At 42.3% G+C, this 13586-nt stretch overlaps 1 protein-coding gene across 2 annotated transcripts in view; it reads right to left on the reverse strand.

Annotated features, from left to right (window-relative positions):
- Nucleotides 1-3539: 3539 nt before the first annotated feature.
- Nucleotides 3540-13586, reverse strand: part of Faf1 (Fas associated factor 1) — a 304225-nt gene continuing 294178 nt past the window's right edge. For both annotated transcript variants that reach the window (XM_040756971.1, XM_040756970.1), the window contains exon 19: nucleotides 3540-5684. In XM_040756971.1, coding sequence (XP_040612905.1) covers nucleotides 5601-5684 — 84 coding nt within the window. In that variant the 3' untranslated portion in view covers nucleotides 3540-5600. The remainder of the gene's footprint in view (nucleotides 5685-13586) is intronic.

The raw sequence follows: 13586 nt of genomic DNA on the forward strand, positions 1-13586 counted from the left end.
GTGGGTCCAAGGCCCGTTCCTCTCCCTGTTAGTTACATGTCTCTGGATGGTGACTCGGCTCTCCAAACTTGAGTGTTTATAACTATTCATGGGGTGAGTTGGAGGACGATGTGGAAGAACAGTGAGTGCAGCATCATGCTGGGCTGACCTAGGAACTCAGCACCAATTCCTCTACTTTTTTTCTTTCATTAATAAACAGGTGGTTTTGCTTCAGTAATCATCGGGTACACACATGCAATGTGCCAGACCCTGGGCTGGCTCTGGAAATAAAGATCAAGATGTAATTTCTTGACCTTTCAGCATCACTAGATGCATTGGAGGTCAGGGATGAAAGTGACTATCTTTTAGTACTTTTATGCCAGAGTTCAAATTCAGTCAATATACTCAGTTGTAATGTGTTTGTTGTATGGGGGCCATTTTGCTGGGTCCTGAGGATAGGAAGCGACTCTGGTCTTTTAGGGGCTCACAACCAGGGTGAGGGAAGTCCTGAACTGAATTACAGTTTGGAAGGACCCAGCACAAAAGGGTAGCACCAGCACAGCGCAGTCATCTGACCTGTGGTGTGAGATAACGGACAAGAATCCATGTGAGTGGAAGCAAAGTCTACATGGAAAGTGAAGGATGGAGGCTGACAGAAGTCTATGAAGGCAGTACTGTGCAAGGCCACAGACGACAGAAAGTTGGCACATTCAGGAAAACTGCTTAAATCAGTATGTGTTGGGGGCATGAATGGAGATACAGGTGGGAAAGGAGGCAGGGTAGGTGACAGGGGCTTAAATCCAAACCAAGAATTCTGGTTTTATTTGGAAGGCATAGGGAAGAGGATTGAGGCAAGGAGGATGACAAGGTGAGCAAGTGAGAGAACTTTCTGGCAGTGGTATGGAGAATGGGCTGGAGAAATGGAGGACCAATGAGGATGTAACTGTATAATCTTAAAGGGATGACAAAACTCTGAAGGGAAGACACTGTGGTGAGATGAAATATCAGTGAATGGATTTCAGAGTCCCATATGCATTAAAGATTGCTTAGATCCTGGCTCCTGACACATTTCCATGTCATGGTAGCACTAGGAATTTTAGGAGTTTTATGGAGAGCCAAGTTTTCTATTAAAAACATGGCTCTCCTCTTTCTAGCACCCACCACTTTATTATGAGAAAGTTTTGGTAGTGTGGTTGTGCTTCCCTTGAAGGCAGCACTGCATTGTTGCAAACACGCAGGGGTTCAGGGCCAAAGGGACAGATGCAGAACTCTGCCCTGCCTCTTAATGCCTATGGGGCTTGAGAGAATTGCTTTGAGCTTGTTTCCTGTATGAAGGAGGTTTAGAACATCTACCCACAGGGTGTTGTGAGGCTAGAAGAAAGGTCTGTAGAGTGCTGAGTATCTGACTCATCCTAATGCTAACTTTTCCTAGAGCTCTGGAATGCAGGGGCTCCTGGATTGCCTTTTATTCTGTCTTCTGTGTCGTTCTCCATAAACTGCCACTTCTCACGGCCACCACACACTATTATAATCTTCTACCCATGGTCTACAGGGCAGACAATAGCTGTTCCAACTGCTTTACTGAAATTTCCTAAGACTTTATCAACAAGTTACTGTTAGCAATTCCATTTTTATAGCTGAAAAGCTGTGGAAAAGAAAGGTGACGTGACTTCCCCAAGGCATAGGGCTAGTTAGTGAGTGGAGCTGGTTCCTGCACCCAGGCAATATGGCTTCAGAAGATGGACTCTCGGGCACATAAGACTACTTGGTGAAACCAAGAACAAGTAACAAATTGTGAAAAAGAGTTAAGAGACTGAAAAAAGATCAGGTTTCTTTTAATGGTAATTCCTGTCAGATAAGATTTCAAAGTGTAGTGGAAGCTGAGTGCACACCTTTATCTCAGCACAGAGGCAGAGGCAGATGGATCTCTATGAGTTCCAGGCCAGCCTGGGTTACACAGTGAAACCCTGTCTCAGACAAAATTTTCAGTGGAGGGGAACAATGAGTGGCAAAGACTCTTACTGTCTTCCAAAGCTGATTGAGAAAATCTAGAGCTACTCAATGTAGAGGGAGGTTCCAGGAAAGAGAACTGACTGGTTGCATTTAACCATCTTTGGGAGCTTCTTTTAGATACAAAATGTGGCTTGATAATAGAAAACCACACAGCTTCAGCATTGAAATTGGCCTGATATTATTTGCTTGATGCAAATGGTGGCTCTTCATTCTTTTTCCTTTTTGGTTAGCAGATTCTATTAATAATCCGATGAATGCAGATTCCCTTTCCAGAGGAACACACACTTAACTTTTGCATATAAAAGAGGATTCCAAGAGCTATGCCTGGAGAGAATGTAGACAATCTACAGAACAATGAAAAACAAGAGGCCAGGACTTGAGTCTTGATCTTTTTGCTAAGATGATGAGGACAGAAGCCAAGTTGTTGCCTTTTGAGCATCTTATGTAAAGCTGGAATGGTCACCTTTGGCTCACTCATGGCAGTGGACTGAGACAACTACGGAAGGTGATGTGAACTGCAAAGTGCTTTCCGAATGTTGTCAGAACAGAGGGTCTGAGAATTTCCTCACCTTCTGGTCGTAACAGCTACTACATGACAGCTAGGGCTAAAATGGGGCAAAGCCCTTAAAGTGTACGCATATGGGAAAAACTCCTACCTCCCAAGAATTTTAAGATGATCACATGAGAAATGAGTGTGAAGGGTTACACAGATGTAATTGCAATGCCTAAGTTAGTTATTTCTTGACTGAATTTAGGACTATGTCCTATCCACTTGTGGAATCTAGAACCGGGTAGAAGTGTATCAGTTAGTGATCTGCAAATGGAGACAGGTAAGGTTCTCTCCCGTATCCTATGAGGAAATGTGTCAGAGTTCTGCGGTGTCTGAAATCTAGCCTGCTGCCTGGCATACCCAGATCAGTACACCTAATGCAACTACAAAGGGAATGTTTTTTAAAATTCCATTGGCTAAACAACACCTACAAAACCGTAACTCTTCGCCCCTTGTATTATTAGAAAGACTCCACAAGAATGCGCCCATCCAACTCAGGCTGTGAATGCTTTTGATTCAGATGAACACCTACCTGTATGGTTCATAAAACTAACAGGGTCAGATCATGGTGATCTTCTAAACCACAAGCCTTCCAAAAAATTGGCAACCATTAAAAGACAACAGGACACTGGCGTTGCTTCCTTAACCCTTTAAACAAATTCTTCAAGGACACAAATGATAATTCAAGAACACAGGACAGTGACCTAGAATTGGGATGACAAGGCATCCTGGAGGTCACTGTAAGCAGCAGGCAAAGAATATATTGATGGCCTCACTCGGTATCTGGAGGCTGAGATGTACAGCACAAGGAAGTCTAAGGTTAAGAAGACTGTAAAGTAAAAGACACTGCTGATTTTGTGATGATAGCAAGTCACTTTAGTACGGTGCTTGTATGAGAGGGTATCAACTGTTCTCTCCTCTGCGGGATAGGAGTTCAGGAGGCTGAGCAGGTCAGACAGAGAACTTTCCAAGGCAGGACTGAAAAAGGGCTTGTCAATTTCACACACATTCAAGTAACATTTAATAACGTTTAGGAAATTGGTTTCAGAGTAAAGTCTATATGTTGGTATACAGAAGTAAACAGGAATGGTAGGGAACCATATCATGAAGTCAAATCCAGATCAGATGGTACAGGTTAAACATAAGAGTGAGTTCAGAGACCTCTCTTAAACCCCTGCCCATACCCTGGCTGCTGTTTCTGAGTATGGCTTGAGTTCAGGGCCGTGGCTTCTCACAGCAGCTACAGAACAAAGTCTAGCTGGAAAAGAAGAGCTGGTGCCCTAGTACAGCTGCAGCTTCGGAAATGACATCTTGTGGTGTCACTCGATTAGGAAGGAGGGAGCAGGGCTGGAGAGAAAGTGCTTAGGTGGCGCTCCCCCACAGTCAGCTCCCTTCTTTTCAGTCAGCTGGCAGATGAAGCAGCAGTGGGATTAGCAACAATCCCTCAGAAGAGCTTTCAGGGGATGTTCTTGGTTGAGCATCAGAGGAAAACAGGTGACTTTTCCAGGCCAATACTTTTTGAGTAGAGGGAAAAGTGACCAGACATATCTTCAGCTTTGGTTAAGTCTTCTCAGAACCCCATAAAGGAACCAGGGAAACACATCTAACACATTTACAAAATAACCAGACTGGGAGGCCAGCTATAAAGATAAAGACTAGAGATGACACAAAACCTCCATCAGGAACATTTCAAGACTAAAAGGAAATTAATTGGCTGTGAAGATATAAATATTCTTATGAACTACCACAAATCCTAGATTCACAGATTAATGAAGTCCACATCTACAAATCAAACCCCAGATTACTACATAACAATTCAGGCAACACATGAATTCTAGGCTAAGCCCCCAAATTTGCTCTCTTAAATATATGAAGTCTGAATTTTTAGCCAAAGAATGAGATCCCTTTTATTTGGGATATAAATCCAACATCTAACATTAAAACATTCAGAAACTAAAATTATAGAGCAAGTCCCTTATTGTGGGAGAGCCCACAGGACAGCTGGTCAGATTTTGGCAGTAGAGAAGGTATTTAAGACGCCAAGTGATGGCCAGGTTTTATGGGGCATGCCTGTAATCCTATCACTTGGGAAGCTGAAGCAGATGACTGCAAGTTTGAGGCCCGAGCTTAATAGTGAGATCTGGTCCCCAAAAGCCTAAAAAAGGAAACAGACACCCCACCAAGTGACAGCTATATGAAACTGAAGAGGGAGGAAAAGCAGGAGAATTGTGTGTGGCGTACACTGATGTGCCAGCAACTTGTTAGAGGGTGCCTGGGACGTTCTAAATGCCTCAATGCAAGGTGAGTAACAGCTCCCCACAGCTGGCCAGCAGTAAGTCTCAGTACCAGTAGACTCTGCATACTACCTCAACACACTGTGTACTCCATCAGTTTCCCAAGCTGCAATGAAACAAACAAAAAAATCCCTCCAAGATAGAATATGGAGGTCATGACAGCAATATATAAATACTTCGCATATATGTCAAATCAGTCCTCCAACAAAATCTCACATCTTAGTAAAGGAGTCAGATATATGATATACTTCCTTACCCCAAAATGTCTAACCTCCAGGCCAAGAATGTCCTATTTGACTTTCTTCTCTGCCTTTTAAAATTAGGTGATAAACTTAAAATCTAGTTATGAACATAAAAAAGCAGAGGTATGAGCCCTGGCTCAATGACACATATCAATCCTGATGTCAAGGACAAAGAGAACTGTCCTGGACACTGAAAGGGAAAGATGGGGACTGGAGAGGTAAAAGTTCTACCAGGGATCACGCGCACTCAACAGTACGTTAGTTATTAAACAAGGGTGAAGTGCAGGTATCAGGAGAGGGCAATGGAGTTGTAGTGCTCCATCACGAGGGGTGGGGAACATACACTCATGGATGGGAAATTTTAAGTAGCTATGTTTATTACTTTTTCCAGCAATCTTGCAGAGGCAGAAGTGTGACACTGAATTGAGTGAGACGAGCGTGTGGGCGGGTTGGTGAGGGGCTCATCTCTTGACACGTGCCACTGGCTTGTCAGAAGTGGCTGCTTCCACCGCTGAGTCATGTTTACTCCTTTGCTTCAAGGAAAAGGGTTTCTTGAGGGAACAACTTTACCTCCAACAATGACTTATTGGGGTCTAGCTGAGTTACCTGAAAAGAAAGAAAACACACATTCAGAAACCTAGAAGAATCACACTGACTTTCAGCATGAGCATGTACACAGTATCTTCCTGGATTAAAACAATTCTGTGTGGTGGTGATAGTCTTATGTTGTGAGGAAACCAGGGCTCTCAGAAAGGTCATAGTCTATAGATCCATGTAGTAGAGGAGTTAGTACTGACTTTAAGTCTCCTGTGCCCTTGGGAAAGACACAGGCGGATACATACAGCTGGTTAAATAGAGGAATGGCATGCCTGAGACCTCGACTTGGTTAACTGCTGGTAGCACAGAGGCCGACTCTGCTGGCTGGGACAAGGGCTAGGCTCTTCCATTAAAATTCCATATAGCAAACTATGGAATGGTTATTCTACTGTATCCAGAGATGACACTAACCCAGGGAACTCCCTAGGAAGACACAGCACAATATCCTCATTGGAAAAATGAGCCAACCAATAATATATTTTAGAAATTTTAAAAAATTCTGGGAAGTGGTGGTGCATGCCTTTAATCAGGAGGCAGAGGCAGGTGGATTTCTGAGTTCAAGGCCAGCCTGGTCTACAGAGCAAGTTCCACGACAGCCAGGGATACACAGAGAAACTCTATTTCAAAAAAACAAAACAAAACAAAAAACCAAAACCAAACCAAACCAAACCACCACCACCAACAACAACGAAAATCAACTACTGAACTTTGTAAAGCTAGACCTTTATTAGATCTCTGCCCTCCCCAAGCCAGGGCAGAGGTGAAGGTTTTAAAAACCTAAGAGGAAGAAACACATTTATCAAAAGGGACCATGAGTTCTTCAATGCTGAAAAATACTAGGTTAGTGGAAAGCATAGAGGCTTTGAAAATAGAAGACTCTAGTTTAAATCATAGCAGTGTTGGCTATAAGCTTTGTGGCTCTTGTCTTATAGGACTGATCAATATTAAATGGTAAAAAACATAATCAGCACAGTGTCTGGCATAGGGAAGATCAACAAAATACGATACATATGAGAGCAACTAGAAAGGGAGATAGACATGTGGGCAGTGGGCTGCTCTCAGTATGTAGTGGATGGTTAGGTACTCTAGCTATCTATACCTGAAGCTGCTGCTCTGCTATTGGCATGAGCTTTGGGGCCTTCGGCAAATGCTACAGGCAAGCAATTTGTCTGTTCAACTCAAGCCACTCATAATGAGATGACTCTGCTTTTCTCTTCCAGCTGGAGAAGGGGAGCCCCTGGGTGTCAAAGACAGGCTGGTAAGCTAATGGGGGGAAACACTGACTTAGTATATCCAGGTAGAGACTTGGTATGCTCAGGAGGGTCATTAAGGAGACACACCTACCCGAAGAATCATTTCTGCTTATAAGGAACCCAGGGCAATCTTGCCCTACTAGTATCTCTTGGGTGCTGGGCAGATGGGCCAGCAAGGGGGAAGGGAGAGCCTAGCTTGCTGTCTGCCTTCCAATGCACTGGGAGGGCAAGCTGCTGGCAAATGTTTACCTATTTCCCCAATTAACGTACAATACTGCACTGGCTTCTGTCAACAAACAGAGCTATGCTGCCTCTGCTTCCGACTCTTTGGCATTTTCTGCCCAGCTGCTTCTGCTATTGTTCTTAATTAACATGCCAGAGCTCCAACGGTATCTTCTACTTTGTTATTTGTGGTTTGTAAATATGATGCTTATTGTGAGAAACCAAAATCATACTAGTGCCAGAGTTGTGAGAACAGGTGGGAAGCAAAACAGGCTGGGAGGCGGGAGCATCAGGCCTATGCGGCGCCCTACTGTGGTGGAAGACATGCAAGGTAAGCGACCCAAACTCACAGTTAAAATTATCGCTGTCACTAATAAAACAGTGTCCAAGAAACATCAAATGATTTTCTCTAGTCACTTTCTGGGGGAGGGAATTAGGATTTGAGAAAGACAGAAACAGAAATTTCTGGGACATCTATTACAAGCCATGCACTTCAACCATATTTCTCATCTTGTCCATGTAACAGCTACCATGCAAGGCTGCAGGTGAGACAACTGAGTTTCAATGTAGTTGCCAGTTGTTTAAGGCCTTATGGTTAGAAGGAATCTGTCCACAGTGTTGTGGTTAAGAAGAGTGAAAGCAAACCCACATCTGTCTATATAACCCTGAAGTAATTAAACAACTAAGGTCCATTTTCCTATCTGTAGTAGGGAACCAGCTTCTCCTTTGTAGGCAGTGTGATAGCTAAGTAAAATAGTGTTAGTGAAGCCTCTGGTACCATCCCAAGCCAGGAAGTGCTCAGTAGGAGGTACAGCTCTACTGGCTGGGGTGTTTCTTGGGCAGCAACCGTAAGCTCTCCCTGGGTTGTTCTGGTTGTCTGGGTTTCTACCTCACTGCCCAGCAGGAGTGCTACCCTTTCTCTGTGGGCAAAGCCTTCAATTCTGGAGATCTCATTTTCCAGCTTCAGTGAGGCCCTATGGCCAGTGGACTGCTTTGAAGCAAACACAGCTCTGTTGAGGCACAGCTTCCCAGAGGGCTCATATGAAGACTCCCCTACCACCCCATTCTGAAGTTCATCTCATTTATTTACGCTTAATGTTTTTCTTTACTATCTAGTCTATTTATTTTCCTTTGTATTTTAATCCATTTGCTCTGTAACACAAATTATTATTACAACAGTAACATAACTGTTGACAACAATAATAGTTTATAATCTTTCATTACACATCGAATATATTAACTCATTTAATCCTTACAATGGATCTTGAGCTAGGTATTGTTATTTCCATTTGACAGACCAGGAAACAGGTTTAGAAAGGCTGAGAATTTGCTCAAGGCTACACAGCTAGTAAGCCAGGACATTTGTATTCAGAGCTATTCTCTCTCTCTCTCTCTGTCCTCCCTCCCCCCTCCCAGGGTCTTTCTTTTATCTTTGGCTGCCCTGGAACTTGCTATGTAGACCAGCGATCTGCTTGCCCCTGACTCTAAACTGAGAGTGCCTCCCAAGTGAGAATACTGAGATTATGCTTTTTACGTACTTTTTATTTTATGCAGATGAGTGTTTGTCTGCAGGTATGTCTGCAGCATGTGCATGCGGTGCCTACAGAGTTCAGACCCCCTAGGACTAGAGTTACAGACAGTTGTGAGCTGCCATGTGGGTGCTGGGAAATGAACCAGCATTCTCTGGAAGAGCAACCAGTGCTCTTAATCACCAAGCCATCTCTCCAGCCCCTGAATGCTGAGATCAAAGGTTATGCCACTATGTCTGGCACTATGCTTTTAATATTGCAGTTGCCACATGGTCTACCCAATGTAAGAGTAACTTTTGGGCTGGTGTTAATGAATATAGATAACATGATAAAGTATACAGATAACACTGTAAAACATACAAAGTTTTTAAAGATATCATTTGATCTAAATGCTAGTCTTGTAACTAGCATTATTACTATTTTACAGATGAAAACATGAGATTAAGAACCCACTATTACTGAATTAAATTTTTAAAAATGAATAGCCTTCTGGTGTTCTACTGCCTAGTAGTATGACTACAGTTAACAGTAATATATTATATAGTTCTAAATAATCAGAAGAGACAATATTTTTCACACTTGGCTTTTTAAAATATTGTTTTTATTAACTCCTAGAGAATGTCATGGATGTATTTTGATCATATTAGTCCTCTTCCTTAACTTTTCCAAGCTCCTTACCACTTCCCTACCCATCAAACTTCATGTGCATGTGTGCCCTGTGTTGGCTGACAATTCCTGCATGGGGCCTACTGTGTAGTATGGTCCATATATCAGGGGTCGCAGCATTAAAGAAAACCGACTTTCCCTCTCACAGCAGCAATCAAATATGCCAGTAGTCAGCTAGGGGTGGGACTTTGTACTTGTCTCCCCTCCTCTATGCTGGGATTTTGTCTGGCTTGATTTTGCTTTGGTCTTGTGTATGCTGTCATAATTGCTGTCAGTTCATATATGTATCTACACTGCTGTATCGAGAAAGCGCCTGGTCTTTGAAATCATCTACCATCTCTGGCTTTACCCTCCATCTCTCTCATAGATCCCTGAGCCTTGAGGGGACTGTCAGAACATCTGCCGCCCTACTGTAGCAGTGGGCATATCTTGCCAGGCAGGTTGTTAATGCAGATGGCAGGGTTTACTGCTAGGTGAGACTGATGGTTACTTCTCTCTTCCAGTAGGCTGCATAGCACTTACCAGCACTATGAAAGCCATCAGTAGGGAGGAAGCTTCCTTCCAGTTGAGCACCAGCTGGATTTCCCCATGTTCCGCAACTCAAGTAGGTGATATAGATGAGAGATTTTTAAAAATCTCATTACAAGGAAATATTAATGGGGTGACAGATATGCTAAGAATTCTGTCCTTCACGTCTCCCCCACTCTTTCAAATTCATGACTTTTTCATTAATTGTAGACACAATTGAAAACTTTGCTCTACTGCCATTTGTAAGCAAGAGAGAAAAGAGGGGAATGCAGGGTACACAGCTCCTTCCCAGTAGCTAGTGGCCACATTGTAAAAACACTGCAGCACTCTAGGCCTCATTCTAGAAGGGCAAGGAGCATGTCAGGAGGGGTGTCCTGGTAGGGAAGAAATTAAACTCTGCTTCCTGAGAAGCAGCAGAGGACAAGAGAACTGTGTGTGGAGAGGAAGTCGTGCTGCTGCTGTAGGGTGGAAATGTGCTCTTCTGGCCCTAGTTTCTGAAGGCTGACAGTAGAAGAGAGTCAAGATGGTAAGGTCAAAGTCATGGGAAGTAGTCCTCTTGTGGGAAGCAGCGGGAACTAATGTGGCTAGTAATGGCTCTCTCTCCTAATTTTGTTGCTTTTCTTCTGCCTTCTGGTATTAATCTTCTTGTCTTCACAGTCATCATCATAGCAGCAGGTATCACTTAGTGAACATCTCCCTTGAGTTGGGTCCATCAGCCTGCATTCTAGATTTGTATATAGTCTCTTAACTCGTCCTCAAAATGGCCTATGGACTCGTACTAGTGCCATCTTACAGAAAAAGGACACCAAAGCTACCTCACCCACTGCTGTAGAGACTCAGGCTTCAGAGTCAGGTCTGTCTGATTCCTAAGCTCATTATGATCCGAATGCATGAACAGGCTGACTTGGGGAGGGGGCATCCAAATACAGGCATATTTGCTGGTGATGGTACCAGCTAACATTTATTTCAAACCAGGCAATCTTTGAAATACTTAACATTTATAAAATTATGTTATAATAGTCCTCCATTTTTTTAAAATGAAAAAACTGGGTCACACAGCAAAGTAGTTTGTCTAAAGTATAAAAACTATTAAGGGTGGAGCCAGACTATGAATCAAGGCAATCTAGCTTTGGAATCTACCTAGTTACTAGATTCCATAGTATCTATATGGAGAAAGAAGTTAGAAGAGATAATCTAGAGTTTCTTTTGAATCAAGCTTCCAGGATACAAGACCTTCACTTTAAGAATGGCAGAAGGTCAGGGGTCATTAAAAAAATCCTGAAATGTTTATAAAATACGAATACAAAAACCCAATCTAGGTCTGCCTTTTGCCATTTACCTGGGACTTTACTGAATTATTGACTCTCTAAATCAACAGAGAATGAACACTTTGGGATTCCTTGGGGGAGGAGGGGTGTTCTCAGAGAAGAGGTAGAGTTTGTCTTTATAGTTAGAAGAGGGCAGTCAACCATCTGACATTTCCTTCATTGTACTTAGGAAACCCAAATGGCCATATTTTCTCATTAAAACAACAGTTTAGCAAACTGGCTTTGTTAAACATTTATGTTCACACAGATGGGACATGTTCTCTGCCAAACAGGGCTTTTCTTTGCTATATCAATTTTCTCAGCAATTTGAAATTTTATATGCATTTTTTCCTATGACCTCCCTGGGCTTCATTCAGTTCCTGTTGTAAAATCAATACTCTGTTGTGAAAAACGTAAACTAAGTGACTCATCTTGGCCACAGTAGAAATCTCAGAATGCCATGCTAAGAAAATGCCTTAACTATCCAACAGTCCAGGCCTTCATTTCACAGGCGGGCAACTTGAGACTCATAAGTCACGTGACTTAGCCCAAGTGAAATGGGAGATTACGAGGAGACATAGTATCGGTCAGTTTCAGAATTCTTCATAGCTGCACCACCCTAACTCTCAACTGTATGACACCATAAACATAATGCTACTATAAGACCCTACTCAAGGGGGGAGTGGATTACTACTAAAAAGAGCAGCAGTGTCACTAAATAGTTTGCAAGGATTTACACAAACAGCTCATTCCCATAGGTTTGGTAATATGATCAGCCTTTGTGTTTTACTTCCTGTTTCTTATACAAATGTGACAGAAGTTTGGTGAATTTGGAGGAAAAACTCTTTAGCTTAGCTGTGTGTTTTTCTCTGCACCTTTGTTTCTTTCAAGACAGGGTGTGTCTATGTAGCTCTGGCTGTCCTGAACTTGCTCTGTAGGTCAAGCTAGCCTTGAGCTCATAGAGATCCGCCTGTCTCTGCCTCCTGAGTGCTGGGATTAAAGGTGTCCGCCATTACTACCCACCTTCCTTCTTTCCTTCTTTCCTTCCTTCCTTCCTTCCTTCTTTCTTTCTCTAGATAACCTGCTCTTATTTTATTATAAGGCAGAGGATCTGTAGTGTCTAGCTACACCTATGTCTCAGCTAAGTAAATTTATCTAATTTAGGAGCAAAGGATATATCAGTAAGCTACAATCTGATTTTCTTTTTCATTCTTTCTTTCTTTCTTTGGTAATAAAAGTGACAAATTTATCTTTCAATTGGTTTTATATCTTTCAATTAATCTAGAGATAGTCAAGTGAAGGGATGTTACTTAATGTTCCTAAGTCACCAAGTTCCCCATAGCATTAGCCATATCTGTAACACACAGTCACAACCAAGCTTCCCTTTACAGTGACAGCATTTCTTCTCTTTGTTTCTTCTGAGGCAGGGTCTCACTTTTCACTTGGGTTGGCTTTGAGCTTGTGAGGCTCCTGATTCAGTCTCAAGGGCTGGGATTCCAGGTACAAGCCACCAGATCTGGTATAGAAGATGCTTTTTTAAAGCTAAACCACCTACCACAGAACAAATCTACTAAACTTCCTTCTGAGAAACACATACATATGGTAACCATTATCTTAGAGCTTTGAGTATCTTCACAAATATAGTCTAAATTTCAAAGCCAAGCTAGACAATTAGATCAGATGGGAACACCAAGATGCAGATGGGGACATAATTCATGGATGACTATAGAAGTAGACATTGTGGGCTCACAGTCGAACCCGAGTATTCCTATTTCAAATCTCAAACATTTTCTACTCTGTGAGGCTGTACAAGGGCTGCATATGTGAGTTCCCAGAGTACAGTGAAGTAAATTCAAGTTAGGGTTTATTTTGACCTTGAGAGAACAACTGACTTTCTGTATGCTCTGGATAACCTAGTCTACTTGTTTCTCTTAGAAAAAAAAAGTTTAAATATCAGAAGCATAATCATGATTGTCATCACAAAAGTTATTACTTGTTACTTTTTTTGTGGAGGTGAGATATTGTCTAAACTGATTTTGAACTTCTGGGGCTCAAGTGATATTCAAACCTCACCTTTCTGAGCAGCTATGACTATACTATATGCCTGCTGTATACTACATCTAGCTTGCTTCTCCTTTTTCTGCTTTCTTCTCTTCCTTCCCTGAGTTGAACATTGAACCCAGAGCCTTATGCATGATAGGCAGTACTCTTTACTTGGCATTTTTTTAGTGCCACACACTACGCTAATTGCCTCCATATTATCTAATTGAGTGATTATAATATTTCTTCAAGTATCCCATTTTATAGATGGAGTAAAGACTGATATGTTATTAATGTTAAAATGCCCTCAAAATTTGGCAACTTGAAGGGTCCCCTTTCCTGGCATTGGTACTCCTAGTGGTGGCT

Source organism: Mesocricetus auratus, unplaced genomic scaffold, assembly GCF_017639785.1.
Source record: "Mesocricetus auratus isolate SY011 unplaced genomic scaffold, BCM_Maur_2.0 Super-Scaffold_100014, whole genome shotgun sequence".
Taxonomy (NCBI): Eukaryota; Metazoa; Chordata; class Mammalia; order Rodentia; family Cricetidae; genus Mesocricetus; species Mesocricetus auratus.